Consider the following 20,896-nt stretch of genomic DNA (forward strand, 5'->3'; position numbering starts at 1 on the left):
TCTCTTCGTCTCTCTCTCTCTCTCTCTCTCTCTCTCTCTCTCTCTCTCTCTCTCTCTCTCTCTCTGCGTGTTTCTCTGAATCTGTTCCCATGTGTCTGTCTCTCTGTGTTTCTGTACATCTCTCTTGTCATGAATTCTGGGAGAAACTAGCTAATGTCATGAGTTACCCTATAGAACAGCACAGGCCTCTGGCCAATGGCCACATGTGTGGACAGAAGATTCCCGGCTCCCATCACATCCTAGGCAACAGCCTCACTGAGACCCAGTGAGACACCCTGATCTGAATGGCTGGTCAGACAGCTCTGTGGCTTTGCCCATCAGAGAGTCTACTCACTGCTTTAGGTGAAAACATATTGAGGTAATTTGCTGCACAGTTTGGGCTCTGAAGGCATCGGTTGCAATGACACCTGCGCCCACATACACCCCTGGATGACAACATGTCAGTGCTTGGTCTCGCATGTACACTCCCCATAATAATCCTGAAATCTCATGGATGAAGAACACACTCAAATCCTACCTACAGACAGGGAAACTGAGGCACAAAGGCAGACAAGGTGATTGACAGTCACTCAGCTGGTGAATAGTATAACAACAACAACAACAACAACAACAACTCAGTCTAAAACTTGGGATGAAGAGAGAGGCATGTTAACTCATGCCATATCATCCTGGTGCTCAGAAAGCTTGAGGCAGGGGAAGATGAGGCTGAAGCCACCCAGGGATACATAGAAACAAAAGGAGACAAAAACCAGAAAAAAAAATGAAGGAAACAGAAAGGAAAGGATGAAAAGAGAGAGCATAGCAGTCAGGAGAACACAGACCCCTTTCCCATCAGACGGTCTAAATGGCACATGAAGGGGGCTGGGAGTTCCCAGGAACCGGTCAGACTTCCAGCCACACCCATGGTGCATCTCACTCTACACAGGAGATGTTGAGTTGTGTTTGTGCATAGGAGACCTAATGAGGCCTGTAAGAAACATTTGTTTAGCGAGAGCTCATGAGAGAAGCAGATAAAGGGGGCCATGATGCCCCGCCTTCGTTAGCTGGCAGCAGGTACCTGCTTGCTCTCTAGGTGCTCTCAGTTCATCCTAGGATTGGGAAATCAGCCATCTGCCTAACCTGACATCAGAAAAGGAGGATGTACATTAGAGGAGGCCCTGTGCCCTGAACAAATAGGATGGAGGAATTTAGGGAGGAAGCTCCACTAGACATTGGGAAGAGAGCTCCCTGGAGAAACCAGCCACTGAGGAACTCAGGGAAATAAGATCAGAACTACATTAAACACTATTTTGTGACAAAATGACATATTAGCTTTCTGCATTTTCTTCAAAGTCAAAAAAAAAAAAAAAAGGAAAAAAAAAACCAACAAACTCAAGGCCAGCCTGGTCTACAAAGTGAGTTCCCAGACAGGCTCCAAAGCCACCAAGAAACCCCACCTTGACATACATGGATCCCTCAGGGAAAGGGAAATAGACAAGATCTCCTGAGAAAATTGGAAGCGTGAGGTAGGGGAAGGAAGGGTGGAAGAGGAAGAGAAGAGAGAAGGGGAGGGGGAATGAAAACTTGAGGGAACAGGATGGTCAAGATGGGGGAAGGACAAAGAGGGAGAGCAAGGAAAGAGATATCTTGACTGAGGGAGCCAGTATGAGGCCAGTGGGAAACCTAGAACAAGGGAAATTCCCAGGAATCCACAAGGATGGCCCCAGCTAAGATTCTAAGCAAGAGTGGAGAGGGTGCCTGAACTGGCCTTTCCCTGTAATCAGATTGATGACTACCTTAATTGTCACCATAGAACCTGATGGAAGCAGAGGCAGAGATTCACAGGGAAGCACTGGGCCGAGCTCCCAGAGACCAGCCCAAGAGGAAGGAGCAATAACACGACCAAAGGGGTCAAGACCATGATATGGATACCCACAGAAATGCCTGACCTGAGCTAGTGGGAGCTAATTGACTCTGGACTGACAGCGGGGACTTGCATAGGACCAAACTAGGCCCTCTGAATATGGGTGAAAGATGTGTGGTGGGGGCAATCTTTGAGGTCACTGGCAGTGGGATCAGGATTTATCCCTAGTGCTTGAACTGGCTTTTTGGAGCCCATTCATTTTGGAGGGGTACCTTGCTCAGCCTAACTATAGAGGGGAGGGCCCTGGTTCTGCCTCAAAGTGATGTGTCAGAAGGCGGGGGGAGGGAGTGGCGCTGGGATAGGTATGTTAATGAGAAAAGATCCTTTAAAAAACAAATAAATTAAAAAAGAAACCCTGTCTCGAAAACCCAAGCCAAACCCAAACAACAACAACAACAAAACAACCCCAAAAAACAAGCAAACAAACAAAAAAAACCTCTTCCCAATGGTTACTGAGTCTCTTTGGTTCCCAAGGAACTTACAGTAGGACCTCTTCTGCCCTCCCATATCTGAAGAACTCCAGGGCCAAGGTCAGCATGCCCTTGATTCTGATAATGTTCTTGCTCAGGTCCAGGTACCTCAGCTTCCTGTTCCTACAGAGCGTGGATGCCAGAGTGCTGCAAGAGGCAGAGGTGAACCAACACTGTTCCAGCCTGTGGGGGCAGAAATAGAAGGGCTGGGTGGTGCTGGCACACGCCTTTAATCCCAGCACTCAGGGAGACAGAGATGGGCAAATTTCTGTGAGTTCTGGCCAGCCTGGTCTACAGCGAGTTCCAGGACAGGCTCCAAAGCTACAGAGAAACCCTGTCTTGTTGCAGTGGAGATTCTGGCGGGCAGGTCAGGGCCGTACAGACTCGTGCGGGCCACCGCTCTGTTTAGAATGGCGGGCGGGGCCAAGTGGGGTCACTGATCTGCCCAGCTGCGAGCTGCGACTGTACCTCTGTACCTTGGCCTGGGCCGAGGCAGCTGGACGGGAGTGGGGGAAGGGAAAACAAGCCGGGAGCACGCCTGAAAGCTAGTGGGCTACGCTCAGGTGAAAGGCTGGGAAAGATCGAGCTTGCACCCCCAGCCTTGCAAGGGCGGGAGCAAAAAAGCCCGACGTTGGAGCACCAAAATGTAGTCGGCGTAATAATCAGGCTAGCTTAATATGAAACAGCAAATTTTAATGAAGGAATAGCTTACAACATTAGGGATCCAGCGATGAGCAGGAGATATAAAAAAAAGAGAGTGGCAGGGCTCATGCTGCCAGATTTATATGTAAATATTAGCCTGAGGCGAACATGCCCCCCATTGGGTGGAGTTTCCCCTACTCTGTCTCAAAAATACAACAACAACAAAAAACAGCAACAAAAAACCCCAAACACACAAACACACACAGACACACACACACACACACACACACCAAAGCAAAACCCAGAAATAGACAGAAGGGAAGTCACTATGTCCTCAGATGTCTGAGGGCTCATCTCACACAGAGCGCACAGACCCGAATCCCACCGCAGCTGAAGCAGGCTGCATGTTCCTGCTATGCACTAGGGTCCGCAGGGCAATTATTCAGGGGAAGGAATGAGGGTCTAGTGAGATGGCTTAGGGAGTTGAGACTTCGCTGGGAAAGAATCAGACCCTTAGCAGCTGTTATCTTACAACAGACATGGCTGCAGGAGTTCCTAACCTCAGGGCTAGGGGTAGAGACGGAGATGCTGGGAAAATTGAGACAACTTACTCCAGAACCAACAAGTTGCAGTCGGTATCTTCCAGAGCTTTACAGAGTAGGGTGACCCCTTTGTCCATCAGCCTGTTGAAACTCAGGTCCAGACTTTGCAGGCTTTTATTTTTCTTGAGAGGTGACGTCATATATTCACAGCATGCTGAAGTCAAAGAACACTGCCTCAGCCTGTTAGGAAACACCATCCAAATCACTCTTGGACTGTACTTATTTCTTCCATGGTTTCAGTAATTAGCACATCTTGGTTAACTTCTCAGAGAACATGGGGGGCGGGGCAGAAAACGCCAAGTAAGAACCAGAAAGATGGGAGGGGTGTCTGCCCTCTGGCCACAGCACAATGACTGTTCTCCTGAACTCACAGCTGCTGTGGTGGCCTGCACAAGATCAAGCTAGAAATTCAGCACAGAGTTGGGAGGGGCTCACACAACCCCACCAACCAAAGAGCTAGTGGCAGTTGATGGCAGAGGGAGGGAGAGGGGTCATTTTTCTTTGGGTGTGTGGTCGCTAGAAGGTTGCCAATGTTCTAATGGAGGGCCACATACTCATTTGCTTAAATAGCACTCAATGGAGGCAGTGGTGTGTGTGTGTGTGTGTGTGTGTGTGTGTGTGTGTGTGTGGCAATGACATAACGCACATGTAGCGAGGTCAAAGGACAATTTGCAAGACTTGGTTATCTCCTTTAACCACGTTGGTCCTTGGGCTCAAACTCACGTTGACAGGCTTGCCATCTTGCCAGGGGAATTGTGAGGTTTTAGAGCCCCATTTCCTGTCAGTTCTGTGGTTCCTGCCTACAGACCCAATGTGCCCAGCTGCCTCATGCTCCTGCTGCTATGCCTTTTCCATCAGGTCAGAAAAGAATGTAGAGTCCCCTCAATCATGAGCCACAAGGAACTCTTGTCCACTCAAGTATCTTCTTGTTGGGAATTTGGTCACATCAACACATCAAGGAGAAAATGACCAATATGAACTCTGAGGAAAGCCATCTAAGGAACCCATGCTTGCTTGTGTGAGATAAATGGCCAACAGACTACCATTTAAAATGCATTCTGGCTGGGTGATTGGGGCACATGTCTTTAATCCTAGCACTTGGGAGGCAGAGGAAGGTTGTTCCCTGTGAGTTCGAGGCCAGCCTGGTCTACAGAGTGAATTCCAGGCAGACAGAGCACTCACTGAGGTAAGAGCCAGTGGCTGGCTGTTTTGCTTTTCTGGTTTTTTTTTTTTTTTGGTTTTTTCGAGACAAGGTTTCTCTGTGGCTTTGGAGCCTGTCCTGGCACTAGCTCTGTAGACCAGGCTGGCCTCGAACTCACAGAGATCCGCCTGCCTCTGCCTCCTGAATGCTGGGATTAAAGGCGTGCACCACCACCGCCCAGCTGCTTTGCTTTTCTGATCTTCATCTTGAACCCCAGTATCTGTCTCTGGATTTGTATTATTCATGCTATGTAGCATGCTTGTATTCGGCTCACTTTCTTAGAGAGAGAGAGAGAGAGAGAGAGAGAGAGAGAGAGAGAGAGAGAGAGACAGACACACACACACAGAATATAAATGCATGCTTGTATTCAGCTCACTTTCTTAGAGACACAGAGAGAGAGACAGACACACACACACAGAATATAAATGCATGCATGTATTCAGCTCACTTTTTTAGAGACACAGAGAGAGAGACAGAGAGACAGACAGACAAACAGACAGACAGACAAACACACAAAGAATATAAATGCATGCATGTATTCAGCTCACTTTCTCTTCTTTCATAGGACCCAAGTCAAGGGAATGGTAATACCCATTTTCAGTCTGAGTCTTCCTAAATCAATAAGCTCAATCAGACAATCCCCCACAGACATGCCCAAAGGCCCACTATCTGATCTAGACAGTCACTCATTGAGAGTCTCTTCTCAGCTGACTATACATTATAGAAAAACTAAATTATCACAATACTTACCATACCGCATAAGTGAATCCATAATAGAGTCTCCTGATCACCCCCTCCTAATCCCCCCAGAGTTTCAGGAAGAAAATCCTTGCAGACTTACACCAGTCTTTGCAAAGGACACATTAAATCTTTCAGAGCATTCCAGATATGCCTCGATCCTTCATCTTTCAAGTCGTTCTCTGCCAGACTCAGGTGGGTCAGCAGCTTACTGTGGCTGAGAGAGTGGGCAATTTCTTGACAAGAGTCCTCAGTGAGGTTGCAATTCTCCAGCCTGTGAAGAGAAATGCACAGGCAAGGGACAGTTTTTAATGTACATGCATACAATATATGTTATATATGTATACATATATACACATATACATATAAATTTATTTATTTATTTTACTTCCTGGCCGAAGTTTCCCTTCTCTCTTCTCCTCCCTGTCTCTCTCCCACCCCGCTATGTTTCTACTCTCCCATCAACTCCTCCCCCGTTTCTGTTTAGGAAAGGACAGGTCTCCCATGAGGACCAACAAAACATGGTATATCAAGTTGCAGTGAGACTAAGCACCTCCCGTGTACTGAGGCTGAACAAGGTGACCCAGTATGAGGAGCAGGATCCTAAAAGTCAGTAAGGGAGTCAGAGACAGCCTCTGTTCCCATTATTAGAAGTCCCACAAGAAGACCAAGCTACACGATTGTAACATATATACAGAGGGCCTAGGTCAGTCCTGTGCAGGCTCCCTGGTTGTTGGTTCAGTCTCTGTGAGCTCCAATGAGCCCAGGTTAGTTGATTCTGTGAGATTTCTTGTGGTATCCTTGATCAGTCTGGCTCCTACAACTGACAAGGGACAGTTTAAATTCATTTCCACAACTAGCTTTTCTTTGTTTTGTTTGTGTGTGTGTACAGGCATGCATGTGTGTGTGCATGTGTATGTGTGTGTGCTATGCTGAGGAACAGTCACTTTAACCTGAGCTTTCCTTCCAGAAGAAAAAAAGCTTCGTATGGCTCTGTGACCAGCTCTTAGGATTTTCAGGTTTTGTGGAAGAGAAGATAACAGATTGAAGGAATAACGGGGTCAGAAAAACTGTATGACAGAGAGGGCTCAGTAAGTCCAGCACACTGACTGGTCTTCCCGAAGACCTAAGTTTGGTTCCTAGCACCCACATGGTGGCTCACAACCATTAACTCCACATCCAGGGAATTCACTGCTGCTTTCTGACATGCATGTTGCATGCAGACATATATGCAGGCAAACACTCAAGCATGTACAATAAAACTAAGCAAATCTTTACAAAGAGGACAGCAAAGGTGACCGACTCAATGAGAGCTGACCCAGGAAGAGACACAATTCCAGACGTTAAAAATGGAAAGACACACCAAGTGCAGAGATCAGGGCTAACACGGCGAATAGAAAGATTATTGGGCCAATGAGATGGTTGGAAGGCAAAGGTTCTTGCTGTCAAGCTCAATTAGTTGAGTTAGAGTTTGGGATCAGCATAGTGTTGGGAGAGAACTGACTCTTGAAGTTGTCGCCAAACCTTCAAGTGTGTGCCATGATATGCGTGTGCGTGGGCACATACATATGCATGGGAAATACACATATAAAAATAATTAAAAATAAGATCATTCAGAAAAATGACAGAAGTATCAATTAAAACAATAAAGTGCCATTTGCTGCTCAACAGGTTGACAAAACGTGACTAGAGTCAGCTGAGAATCTCAAGTCCTGGGAACTTTGCTATGCATTGATGATAGGACTGGAAATGGGTATAGCCAGCCACAAAGCCTTGCAGACTGAAGACAAGCCCTCTTCAACGCTGAAATTCTGCTACTAAAATGTCCATTTAAAACCTGCTTGTGTGAGCCAGGAGGTGATGGCACACGCCTTTAATCCCAGCACTCAGGAGGCAGAGGCAGGCGGATCTCTGTGAGTTAGAGGCCAGCTTGTTCTACAAGAGCTAGTTCCAGGATAGGCTCCAAAGCTACAGAGAAACCCAGTCTCGAAAAACCAAACCAAACCAAACCAACCAACCAACCAAACAAAAACACCAAACTAAAAAACCCCCAAACCAAAAACCTACTGATTAAAAAGGAAGGACAGCAGATGCCACCGTCTGTGTAAAATGTTAGATAATAGAAACCCGTGTGCCTGTGTGCCATCCTGCTTAAGGATAAGTGCGTATAGTTCTGCCATGGAGTTAAAAGATTCTAGCCTGTTCAGTTGCATTCAGGACAGTTGACAGGCACAGAGAGGGAGAACACAGTAATAATAATACTGTTTTGTTCATTGGATGGAGGACACACAGAGCTCATGATGATATGGTCAAGGGTATTAGGTATAAGTATATACCTCTCTCAGGGGTTCTATCGCCCTGAAGAAACACCATGATTATGGTAAGCATTTAATTGGGGCTGGCTTACAGTTCAGAGGTTCGGCCAGTTATCATCATGTTGGGGAGCACAGCAGTGTGCAGGCAGTTATGGTACTGGAGAAGGAGCTGAGAGTTCTGCATCTTGATCCATAGCAGGAAACACTGGCTTGAGCTTCTGAGACCTCAAAGCTAGTGACACACCTCCTCCATCAAAGCCACACCTATTCCAACAATGCCACACTCCCTATTGGCCTATGGGGGACATTTTATTCAAACTACTGCAATACTCTTAAAAAGATTAATTTTATTTTTAAATTATGCATATATGTCTGCATGGGGGGACAAGAGTTCAGGTGACCATACTGGCCAGAAAAGATTATTGGATCCTCTGGAGTTGGAGTTAAAGGTTCTTTTGAGCTACTCTACATTGGTAGCTAGAGGCTGATCTTGGCTCTTCTGCTAGAATGGCAAGTTCTCTTAACTGTTGAGCCCTAATCAACAGGGTAGGTTTCTATCACTTTGATAAATTCCTGTATCCAAAAGCAACTTGGGGAGGGAAGGGCTTATTTCACCTTATACCCTCCAGCCCGTCATCCAGGCAAGTCAGGGAGGGAACGCAAAGCAGACCCCATGTTGGAATGTTGCTTACTGGTTTGCTTCCCATGGCTTGTTCAGTCTGCTTTCTTATAGACCCCAGAACCATCTGCTCAGGGTTGGGCATAGTGGAGTGAGATCACACATCAATCACTAATCAAGAAAGTGCCTATGGGCCAATCTGATGAAGGCATTTTTTTCCTTCCTGGAGATGTCTAGATTTGTGCCAAGATGACAAAATCAGCCAGCACAGGTATTCCTTATCTTGTGCTCCCTCCCTCTGTCACACTTCTTCAGTTTTCGTGGATGTTCATTTGTATACCCACACAATCGCACCAACCACAAGACTGCCACCTGTTAAATACATCTACCTTCTCCCATTGTGGCACAGGATTTCTTTAGGGATGCCCTGGAGCTACCAAATGATAACGACAGGAAGAGAATTTAAACTTACATCAGTTCCCTGAGGTAACTCAGCAGCAGGTACTTCACCCCAAAAATGTTTGGGGCGCTTGCTGTCAGTAGCACAGCCTTCAGGTGCGAGTTCCTTTGAAGACTGCTGGTGAGCAGAATCCAGTCTCTAAAGGTGGCCTCACAGTTCTTCAGCCTAGAGATGACACACAAGAGATGGAGTGTCTTACTCCTGGAGGAAATGGTACCCCCAAAGACCCTTCCCTCTACCTCACATTCTTCCTCAAGGAAGGATAACTCTAGGAGTTAGTTCTAGCTTCTCAGCCGTAAACTGGAGGAGACTCCAACCAGCCGAGCAGCCGAGCAGCCTGGAAGGGAACTCTCTAGCGCACTGAGTTCCCAGGAGCTGTGCAGTGAGGTCTAAGGTGCCAGCTTCTGTGAGCCCATGCTAGGTGGGCTTTCAGTGATAAAACTGGCTTTGCAATGTCTTGCTCCTATAAGTAGCCCCTCACCTATACAGCTGTAAGAAACTCTGATAAACTCATTGGCTCACTGAGTTGGACTTCAGTGCTATTGTTATTTTGGTTTGCTGTCAGTTCCCTGTTTGGGGTAAATGGACATTTGTTCATCGCTCCCAGGAGCAGGGCCATATAGCAGAGGAGCCAAGGAGGAATGTGCGGAAAGCACATTACATGCTATGTGAAAATGTGGAATCCTGAATCGTGCACAGCAAATGCATGCCAGTAAGAACTTAGGAAAAGAAGTCAGAGAGACGCCACAGTGGTTAAGAGCACTGCCTGCTCTTGCACAGGACCTGGGTTCAGTTCCCAGCACCCACTGTAGTGCCAAGAGAGCTGGTGCCCTCTTCTGGTTCCTAAGGGTACTGCCTGCATGTGGCACACATATACATAGGTAGATAAAAGATCCAAACACATAAACAAATCTAAACATTTTTACAAAAGAAAAAAATCTAATAAATATGCAAAAAATGAACAACAGAGCTAACGTGAGCCAGCGATTCCATTTCTGGGCATTATCCACGGTAAATCTCATCAGATTATACTGTTAAAGTTGAATAAAGCTAACGGTAGCTGGAGATGAGGAAGCCAGGCTGGCACAGAGCACCTGACCATTCATTCTGCAGAGACCACCCATCCATGTGCTACCACTAATTCCAGCTTCTGCCTTTACCTTACACACTGCAGAAGACCCTGGGGTGATTCAGTGCTATACACAGGGATTTCACGGCCTCCTCCCCCAGTTTTGTGTGCTCTGCTCCCAGCTGTCTCAGATGCTGGTTTTCACTCAAAACACGGAATAAAGTTTTTATGCAACATGCGACTCACATGCATCAAACTGGATGACGAAGCAGTACCCCATTACCAAGGGACTTCAGTGATCTTTGTGTGTGTGTGTGTGTGTGTGTGTGTGTGTGTGTGTGTGTGTGTGTGAGGGCAGCACTGGATGCCTCCCCCAATTACTCTCTACCTTATTTTCATAAAGACTTTATTTTCACTCATGTAAGAATGTGTGTGGTTATGGGTACGTTCACCAAATGTTTGCAGGGATCCCAGGAGGCCACCAGGGAGCATCGGATTCCCCATGCAGCTAGAGCTCCTGGCACTGAGTCACCCAGTGTGGGTGCTGACAACTGAACTTCAGTCCTCTGTGAGAAGCAAGCACTCTTAACTGCTGACCCACCGCTCCAGCCCTTCTAACTGATGTGTTTGTTTGTTTGTTTTGGATTTTTTTTGAGACCGAGTTTTTCTTTGTAGCCCTGGCTGTCTTGGAACTCACTCTGTAGACCAGGCTGGTCTCAGATTCACAGAGACCTACCTGCCATTGCCTCGAGGTGCATCACCACCACCAGCCTAACTTTTCTTTTTTTTTGAGATAGTGTCTTTCATTGAACTTAGAGTTCACCAGTTTGTGCAGAGAGACTGGTCATTGAGCTCCAAGGATCTCTGGGATTTTTTTTCTGGGATTATTTTTAATAGTAATAATAATATATAATAATCCTACGGGTGCCAGGGATTTGAACTCAGGTAGTCATGCTTTCAGGACAGGCACGTTACAGACAGACCTTTCTCCTCTGTCCCCTCCTATACCATTTCTGTGGTCATCAGACCCAAAAACATGCCAGCTGATGCGACAGGAAGGGTCTTGGGAGGCAAACAGGTGATTTAGAACAGAGTCACTTAAGGGGGCTGGAGAGATGGCTCAGAGGTTAAGAGCATTCATTGCCTGCTCTACCAAAGGTCCTGAGTTCAATTTCCAGCAACCACATGGTGGCTCGCAACCATCTGTAATGGGGTCTGGTGCCCTCTTCTGGCCTGCAGGCATACACACAGGCAGAATATTGTATGCATAATAAATAAATATTTTTTTTTTAAAAAAGAACAGAGTCACTTAAGACCGGCACAAAGGCAGTCACTCAGTGCCGTGACTGAAAACAGTGAGCAGGAACGAATAGCTTAGAGAAAGCATGTAAGATGCTTTGTGCACCTGCTTTCATCTCTTCCTCCAGACTCCTCAGTGGGAAGGCCTTGCATAAGTTGTTCAGTGAGCATGGGACATTTTCTCCTTGTGGTATGTGTGCAAATTGCCCTACATGATCCCAGCAAAGCACCCAGCATCCTTTTGTGTGTTTGCCTGTGTGAGCACCTGTGTATGGAGGCCAGAGGTTGATGCTGAGTGGTGTCCTTGATCATTCTCCATTTTTTTTTTGAGACAGGGTTTCTCTGTGTAGCCCTGGCTATCCTGGAACTCACTCTGTACACCAGGCTGGTCTCGGACTCACAGAGATGCCTCTGCCTCCCTCAGTGCTGGTATTAAAGGTGTGCGCCATCACTGCCTGGTGCCATATTTTTAAAACATAGAACCCTTTACTAAGCCTGGAGTTTACTGATTGGCTAGACTAGCTGCCTAGAGGGCCTAGTCTCGCTTCTGTTTTCCAGTGCTGGGATTATAGGCATGCCTGGCCCTGCCTGGTTTTTTATGTTGGAGCTGGGACTTGGAACTGAGATCTTTGTGGTTGTGTAGCTAACACTTTCGTGACTGAGCCAGCTCCCCAACTCCCTCAGCATCCTTCTTGTGCTATGATAGGCACTCAGTTCACGGGAGCCAATAACAGCGGTTGTAACAGAAGAAAAGGCAGTCAGATACTGGCCAAGGCCTACGTGAGGCTTAATGTTTTGTTTTAAGGAAAAATTAGTGGTTTGTTTATATGATAAATGATTACTTTCTGGATCTTAAAAGCACCAGGGATTGGGTTACAGTTTAACAGACAAAAGAACTATGGGGTTAGGTCTTTTTGATTAAAAAATACTGTGTATGTGTGTGGTGTGTGTGTGTGTGTATGTGTGTATGTGGTATGTGTGTATGTGTATGTGTGTGTGTGTGTGTGCTGACAGAGGCCAAAAGGGGGTGTTGGATTCTCTGGAGCTAGAGTGACAGACTGTTTTGAGGGCTCAACACGGTGTTGGAAATCAAACTCAGGTCCTTTGCAAGAGCAGCAAGTGCTCTTAGCCATTGTGTCATCTCTCCAACCCCAGAGTTAGATTTTTAAAAAATTTAATTCTTAGAGACAAGGTCTCTTAAGTCTCAGGTTGGCCTTGAACTTACTATGTAGTCAAAAATGACTTTTAACTCTTCCTCCTCCTGCTGATACCCTCCAAGTGCTACAATTACAGTTTGTGCTGCCCCGTCTTGAGTGTGTGCAGCTTTAGTCCAGTTCTTGATACCCATAGCTCTGCAACCCCATGCCTTATCTTTTATTTTCATCCGTGAAATGGGGTTCCAGTTTAGCGTAGTTGTGAGTTTTAGGAGTGCTCCAGACAGGCGGGAACTATGCCATAAAACTTTGCTGCTACAGTTTGTGTGAGTGAGGGCTGATGTGATTGTTCAGTAAAGGCGCTTGCTGCCAAACTTGATGATCTGAGTTTGAACCCAGATCAGAGATGAGGAAGGAGAGAACTGACTCCAACAGGCTGCTCTCTGTCCTCCGTATGTGCACATGCATGTGCACACTTACACACACACACATACTCTTGCACACACACTCTCCCTCTCTAACACATGCACACACACATACAGTATAGTTTGTATGACTGAAAATGAAGTCATGGTGATGTGCCTGCCCATTTCCCTGGTTGTCTATGTATGGATTTCTATAAGATGGAATGAAAGATGAAACTTTGGGGGCCAGGGATACATTTCCCATTATAACAGCTTGCTAAGCTGTAACTATGATCTATTTCATCCTATCTCCTCCTCTGGGAAGATCTCATGCTTGCCAGCGCAGCTCCTTGGCAACCACAGGGGCAGCTGCTGATGCTGGTGCAGAAAAGGCAGGGTGTAGGGATGGGAGACGAGCTCTTCAACGGCTGGGGGCAGCAGTGTTCTCTAAAGCTTATGGGTAGTTGATCTCAGACTTGAAATTCTTCGTTTGTGTGTGTGCCTGTGTGTATGTGTGCATGTGGGTGTGTTGTGACAGTAAATGCACATAAGGGTGTGCGCACAGAGGACAGAAGGGGCACTGGCCTCTCTGGAGCTAGCGTTACAGGCATAACAAGTTCTAGAATGATACGCTCCTTCTCTTGGGCATGGTTCTGTGGGCTCTACTGTGTAACTATTTTAACCTTCTCATCATTATATCATTATTAGCCTTGAAAATGTACTATTAAAATGTATATAATAGTAGTAGTAGTAGTAGTAATTTTTGTTTTTTGAGGTAGGATCTCACTCCCCTGGCTGGTCTGTAATTCATCATGCAGAACAGGCTGGCCTCTAGCTAATAGAGATCCACCTGCCTATACATCTTGAATGCTGAAATTAAAGATATATACTACCACACCTAGCTTTTGTTATTATTTTATTATTATGATGTATGTTTGCATTCATGTGTGTTGAGAGTGCCAGTGTGTGCATGTGTGTTGAGTGTGTGAGTCTGTGTGCATGCTTGTGTTGAGTATGTGTGTGTTGAATGTGTGTGCTTATGTGTTGAGCATTTGTGTGTGGTGCATGTGTGTTGAGTGTGTGTATGTTGAGTGAGTGTGTGATGCATGTATGCACAAATGCAGGTACCCACAGAGGCCAGGAAGGAACATCTAATTCCTTGGTGCTGGAATTGTAAGTAGATGTGAACTGTCTGATATGGGTTCTGGTGACTAAACTCAGGTCTTCTGTAAGATCAGTACAGCTCTTCCCTGTCACAAGCCCACAAGCCTATATAGCGAATGCACAGTGGACAGACCAATAGACAGATAGGTATTTACGGGAATATATATATATATATTATTACAGACACTCCATACAGAGAACCCAATGGCAGAGCTTTGGGAACACTTGTCTTTTGGATAAGTTGCTGTCAATTCTGTAAAAACAGAATTGTGAAGCCTTGACTCTTTTCCCCTTCAAAATGGAATTCATTCCCAAAATACCTCAGCCTAGTAACTTCCTCCTGTACAGACGATGGAGTGACTGGGCCTTAGAGTGATGACATTCACTTTTTGTTCTAAATAGTCAAATCTACATAAAGTCACCTCCCACACACAATTATCTTTGCTAATAGATCACGTAGAAATTTCAAAAAGAGAGGAAGACAGGGTGCCCGCCCTTACTGACAAACAGGAGATTGGGGGAAGGGGAGTGGGTGAGTCCAGGGTTCAGGGCTGTCTAGTGCTCTTCTCTAATGGTTTGGAATGTCAGCTATTTCCCCTTGGACGCTGGCCCTTCCTGGGTGGTGTCACCTTTTCTTGGAGCTGCTTTGCCACGTTCTACCTGTTATTTTGTGATTCTCAAATGCATGGTGATTTCATTGTTTTTGTCTATGAAAAAATTTAAACCATTTAAAAACCAGGTGGACATCATCCCTTCTCTCTGCGTCTTCACCCAAAGAATAAAGAACATGCAGAGGTAACGTGCTTGAGTTAATTTATTTACCCTGAGATCTTAGGAATCAGATTTTCGTTTGCTGTACATGTCTTGCTCCGAGCCCTGAGGTGGTGCTGAGGTTGGTACTCAAGACCCCTGACACTTCCCCACTGAGCCACTGCTCCAGCCCCCATTATCATCCTTTTTATGGATGTGGGCACACTGGCACACAACAGAGTATATTAGCAGAAACGCAGTATTCCATTGTACCATCTGTGCGCTGGGCATTCATGGACCCAGCCACTGGCAAGATAGGAACTGATGTAACTTCTGGCTCCCGAGTATACGGTTTCATTCACCCACCAGCTCAAATTCACTTTCTGAACACAGTAATCATCCCACGGAAAGCTGAGCAGGGCACACCCTTCATACATGAATGGGTGGAAAGAAATGTGGCGCACGTACTGCAGGCTTCTCAGCCTTCAAGAGGGGCGGCAGGGCTGGGGAGATGACCCAAGCAAAGACCTGAGTTCAGATCCCCAGCACTTTATTTATAACCCCAGTGCTTTAGAGAAAGAAACAGGAGGATCCCTGGGACTTTTGGCAAGCCAGCCTAGATGAATGAGCAAGTTCTATGTTCGGCAAGAGACCCTGCTTCAAAAAAGAGGGAGGAAACAAAAAAAGATCCAACATTGACCTCTGGTCTTCACACTCACACATACACACACACACACATACATAATTTATGCATACAACAACAAAAGAAAATACGTATGAAAATGCCATAATGAAACACACTACAAATATAAAGCATTGAGAGCCACTAAAAATGATGCAATTACGTAAAAACATAGCTCAGTGTGTGTATTTCTTGCCCATAGAGTGGGAAATAGAAGAAGGAATAAGGAAGTTAAATGGAAATAGATATTTCCATGGGCTTCCTTCCAGCCAGGAAGTGGTCACTATTCTCTGGGATACACTTGTGTTTGGTACTTGTAGGGATTTGAATTTGAAATTTGAAACCGTATAGGTTTGTGTTTGAACACTTGGTTTGTGGTTGGTGGTGCCCTTTGGGAAGGTTATGGAACTTTTAGGAGGTGGAGCCTCACTGGAGAAAGTACGTCACTGGAGGCGGGCTTTAAGCCAGACCCTCTTGTTCTCTTGCTCTTTCCTATGCGTGTGGTTGAAATGTAGACGTCTTCCTGCTCCTGCACTGTGCCCTTCCTTCCTCTATGTTGCCCAGTCTTCCCCTGGCACAATGGGCTCTAGGTTGGCTTTGTGTCCATGCATTTTGTTGCCATAGTAACAGAAGAGTAAACAAACATGGAATACAGTACTCACTGTAACCTTTGCACTTTACACTGGGGCTTCTGCAGGGTGGTAGTGACTATCTGTATGAACAGGGCCTCCAGGATGCTGTCAGTCACCATCAGCACTTCCAGGTCTTCATTTGTTTCTGATTCAAACACAGAGCAGATATCTTCCCACCAGCTGAAGACGATCTTATTCTCTCTCAGTCTGAGTGAAAGCAAGGAAAAAAAAAAAAAAAAGAAGGGTAAGGGCCCCCAAGATTGACATTAAACTCAAGGAAAATTCGATTTAAAGTTGAATAAGCAGCCTGGGAGCCTGCAGGCTGCTCCAGCCAGGGAAGCAGGTAGGCTAACTACAGACCTTCACCTCTCCTTCAGCTCCTCCAAAACCAGTTCCCCAGTCTTATCCACGGCTCAGTAGCAGACACCTGCTCCAGCCTCCTGCTCCCAATTCCGAGTGGCTCAAACAGATTTTCCTCCAGACTCACCCGATCCCGTTCAATGCTTCATGCCAGCTTCCAGCTCCAGCAGCCAGGCAGGCACTCTCAGGGAGTCTGCAGACTACTCTGGCCAGCCAAGCCGGAGGCTAGCTGAAAACCTTCACCTCTCTCTTCATTCCTTCAAGTTCAAACCCCTAGTTTCATCCACAGCCCTGTAGCAGACCTGCCATGACCCCGCCTCACTCTCTGACCCCATTTCCAGTGGACCCACTTTTCTCCCCACTGTTCCCTCGCATGTTCCCCTTCCTTCCCTAACCCCATCCCTAAGAATCAGCTCCAGACACCTAGAGATGCATTCTACCTGGACTCCCAGTGGCCACAGTGGCCCAGATGAATTTTCTACTAAGCAACACACAGCCACCATATTCTTCTAAGAACCCGAGAAAGCAACCAGAAACCAGGAACAAAACACCCACCTGATAAAGACAAGAACAGATATTAGCACCTTGAATTACAGTCTTCTCAACCCTAGATGCCTAGATGCCAGCATAAAAATACAACCGTAACAACCAAGACAGTATGTCTTCACCAGAGCCCAGCAAGCCCTGAATATTCTAACATAGCTAAAGAACAATCAAAAGATCTTAACACAGCCCATCTGAAGATGGTGCTGATCCTTAAAGAGGAAATAAAAATAAATCCCTTAAGGAAATCTATGAAAACACAAAAACACCATGGAAGGAGATGAATAAAACATTTCAAGCCCTGAAAATGGAAATAGAATCAATAAAAAAATCAAACCAAGGAAAATCTAAAATAAAAACTATGGGAACTAATACAGGAACCCTAAAGGCATGCTTCACTGATGTGGGAAGGTCACATAAGCTAGCCAGGCAGCCAGGAGCCCGGTGGCAGGAAGCGGCCGGCTGCTCCTTCTACACTTCACCTAGAACACAAGAGACGGAAGACAGAATCACAGGCATTGAAGAGGCAAAAGAAGAAATGAAGACACCAGTCAAAAATGCTAAATCTAAAAGAATTCTGTCATAAGACATTCAGGAAAACTGGGACCTATGAAAAGAAAAATCTATGAATAACAGGGATAGAGGAAAGAGAAGAAACCCAAGTCAAAGGCAAAGAAAATATGTTCAAAAAAATCATAGAAGAAACTTTCCTAACCTAAAGAAAAAGATGATTATCAAGATACAAGAAACATATAGATCACAAAATAGAATGTACCAGAAAAGAAAGTTCCTTGGCACATAAAGGAAAAAATGAGACACTCCAAGATAAAACCAAATTTAAGCAATATCTATCTACAAATCTAGTCCTCCAGAAGGTGCTAGAAGGAACACTCCAACCTAAAGAGTTAACTACACCCCAAAAAACACAAGGAAAAAATAATACCAGACCAACAAATGAAAAGAAGGGAAGTGTGTGTGCGCGCATGCACACCCACACCCACACACCACACCACACCAAAATAAAAACAGGGATCAACAAACATTGCTCATTGATATCTCTCATCATCAATGGTCTCAGTTCCCTAATGAAAAGAGACTAACAGAATGGGTTAAAAAACCCATCCTTCTGCTGTAGTCAAGAAACACACCTTAGCATCAAAGATAGACATCACCTCAGGGTAAAAGGATAGAAAAAGACATTCCAAACAAGTTGATCTAAGAAGTAAACTGGTAGCTGGGCACATGCCTTTGATGCCAGCACTCAGGAGGCAGAGGATTTTTATGAGTTATAAACCAACCTGCCAGCCTGATCTCCAGAGGGAGTTCCAGGATAGTCAGAAATACACAGAGAAACGCTGTCTCAAAAAACCAAAAAAGATTATCACTGGATAGTCACACTGATGAATATCTCGAATATCACCATAGAACCTTCATCTGGCGATAGATGGAGATAGAGACCAGAGACCCACATCAGAGCACTGGACTGAGCTCCCAAGGTCCAGTTGAAGAGCAGAAAGAGGGAGATGTTGAGCAAGGAAGTCAGGACTGCAAAGGGTTGGTCCACCCATTGAGACAGTGTGCCTGATCTAATGGGAGCTCACCAAATCCAGCAGGACTGGGACTGAATGAGCATGCGATCAAACCAGACTCTGAATGTGGCTGACAATGGGGGCTGACTGAGAAGCCATTGATAAAGGCACTGGGACTTGTTTCTACTGCATGTACTGGCTTTTTGGGAGCCTAGTCTGTTTGGATGCACACCTTCCTAGGCCTGGATGGACAGGGGAGGGCCTTGAACTTCCGACAGGAAGACTGGAGGGTGAGGGAGGAGGGTGAGTGGGGGAGCAGGAGGGGAATGGGAGGAGGGGAGGAAGTGGAAATTTTTGAATGAAAAAAAAACAAAAAAAGAAGAAGATGAAGGAGGAGGAGGAGAAGGAGGAGGAGGAGGAGGAGGAGGAGGAGGAGGAGAAGAAGAAGAAGAAGAAGAAGAAGAAGAAGAAGAAGAAGAAGAAGAAGAAGAAGAAGAAGAAGAAAGCTGATGTAGCCATTTTAATAGCTGACAGACTTCAACACAAATTTAACCTGAAGAGATACAGAAGGACAGTATAACATCATTAGAAAAAATCCACCAAGTGGACATTGCAATTTTTAACATCCATGCCCCAAACACAAGGGCACCCCTACCCCACACTCTTTTATTTCATAAAAGAAACACTACTACAGCTCAAACCCCATATTGACCCTCACACACGGATAGTGGGAGGCTTCAGTAGCCCACACTCATCAATAGACAGGTCATATAGACTGAATCCGAACAGAGAAATGCTGGAGTTAACAGACATCATAAACCAAATGGACCGAACAAATATATACAGAACATTTCACCCAAGCACATGCGCACACACACACGTACCTCCTTCTCAGCATCTAATGGTATTTCCTCCAAAATCGACCATGTACTCAATTACAAAGTAAGTCTCAACAGATACAAGAAGACTGAAACAGCCTCCTGCATCTTGTCAGACCACTGGGGATTAAGATTGTGTAGCAACAACAGAACAACAGAAAGCTTACAAACCCATGAAAACTGAACAACTCACTACTGAATGAAAAATTGATCAAGACAGAAATTAAAAAAGACTTTCCAGAATTGAATGAAAATGAACACACAACATACCCACACTTATAGGACACAATGGAAGCAGTTCTGGAGGCAAGTTCATAGGAAAAGTGCTTCTACTTAAAAAAATGGAGAGATCTCATATTAGTAACGTAACAACACATTTGAAAACTCTAGAACAAAAGGGAGAAACCACATCCAGAAAGAAAGAACTGAAAGAATCAATCTCAGGGCTGAAATCAATAAAATAGAAACAACAATAATACCCAATAAAAAGAATCAATGAAATGAAAAATTGGTTCTTTGATTAAAATTGTTAAGATTGACAAACCTTAATACAAATTAACTACAAGGTAGAGAAAGGATATTCAAGTTAACAAAATTAGACATGAAGAGGGGGACATAACAACAGAACCAAGAAAATCCACACAATTATATGGACATATTTTTAAAAACCTGTTCTCTACCAAATGGGAAAATCTAAAAGAAATGGATAATTTTCTTGATACATACAGCTTACAAAAGTTAAATAAAGATTATATAAATAATTTAAATAGACGTATAACCTCTAGTGAAACAGAATCAGTCACTAATTATCCCAAACCAAAGAACAAACAACTCCCCCCGCCAAAAAAAACCCCAAGGCTAGATGGTTTCAGAAGAGAACTCTATCAGAATTTGAAAGGAGAGTTAATGCCAATACTCCTAAAATTATTAAACAAAATAGAAACAGAAGGAACATTGCCAGATTCACTTTATGAGGACACAGTTAACCTGATACCCAAATGGAGTAAAGAACCAACAAAAAGCAGAGATGGAACCCATACCTGGCATTGCTTGGGTGACTAAGAACCAGAGACTAGATAGCCCAGAGACCTAGGATAAAACCACATGCCACTAGTCTAAAGCAAAAAAGAAGCAACAAAATGACTCCCAGTCCCACTCTGCTGTACTCAGGGATCAATGGCTTGCTCAGCCATCATCAGAAACGCGTCCTCCTGCAGCAGATGGGAGCAAATACAGAGACCCACAGCCAGACATTATGCAGAGAGTGGGAGACCTCAGAACACTCGGTCCTAAATGGGGCATCTTTATCAAATCCTTCCCTTCAGGGTTCAGGGAACCCTTAGGAAGAGGAGGTGAAAAGAATGTAAGAGCCAGAGGGGATGGAGGAACCAGGCGAACAAGGCCCTCTAAATCATCATGAGCAAAGCTCAAATGAGCTCAAAGAGGCTGAGGTAGCACACACAGGGCCTGCATAGGTCTGCA

General features: G+C 45.2%; 1 protein-coding gene across 1 annotated transcript in view; it reads right to left on the minus strand.

Moving 5' to 3' along the window:
- Nlrp8 (NLR family pyrin domain containing 8) overlaps positions 1-20,896 on the minus strand; it is a 32,474-nt gene that overhangs the window by 2,652 nt on the left and 8,926 nt on the right. The window contains exons 4-9 of the mRNA XM_050127538.1: positions 16,154-16,311; positions 10,116-10,260; positions 8,963-9,115; positions 5,660-5,830; positions 3,627-3,797; positions 2,386-2,556 (exon numbers count right to left, since the gene is read on the minus strand). Coding sequence (XP_049983495.1) covers positions 2,386-2,556; positions 3,627-3,797; positions 5,660-5,830; positions 8,963-9,115; positions 10,116-10,260; positions 16,154-16,311 — 969 coding nt within the window. The remainder of the gene's footprint in view (positions 1-2,385; positions 2,557-3,626; positions 3,798-5,659; positions 5,831-8,962; positions 9,116-10,115; positions 10,261-16,153; positions 16,312-20,896) is intronic.

The sequence above is a fragment of the Alexandromys fortis genome, unplaced genomic scaffold, assembly GCF_014885135.2.
Source record: "Alexandromys fortis isolate MF-2015 unplaced genomic scaffold, M_Fortis_MF-2015_v1.1 scaffold_267, whole genome shotgun sequence".
Taxonomy (NCBI): Eukaryota; Metazoa; Chordata; class Mammalia; order Rodentia; family Cricetidae; genus Alexandromys; species Alexandromys fortis.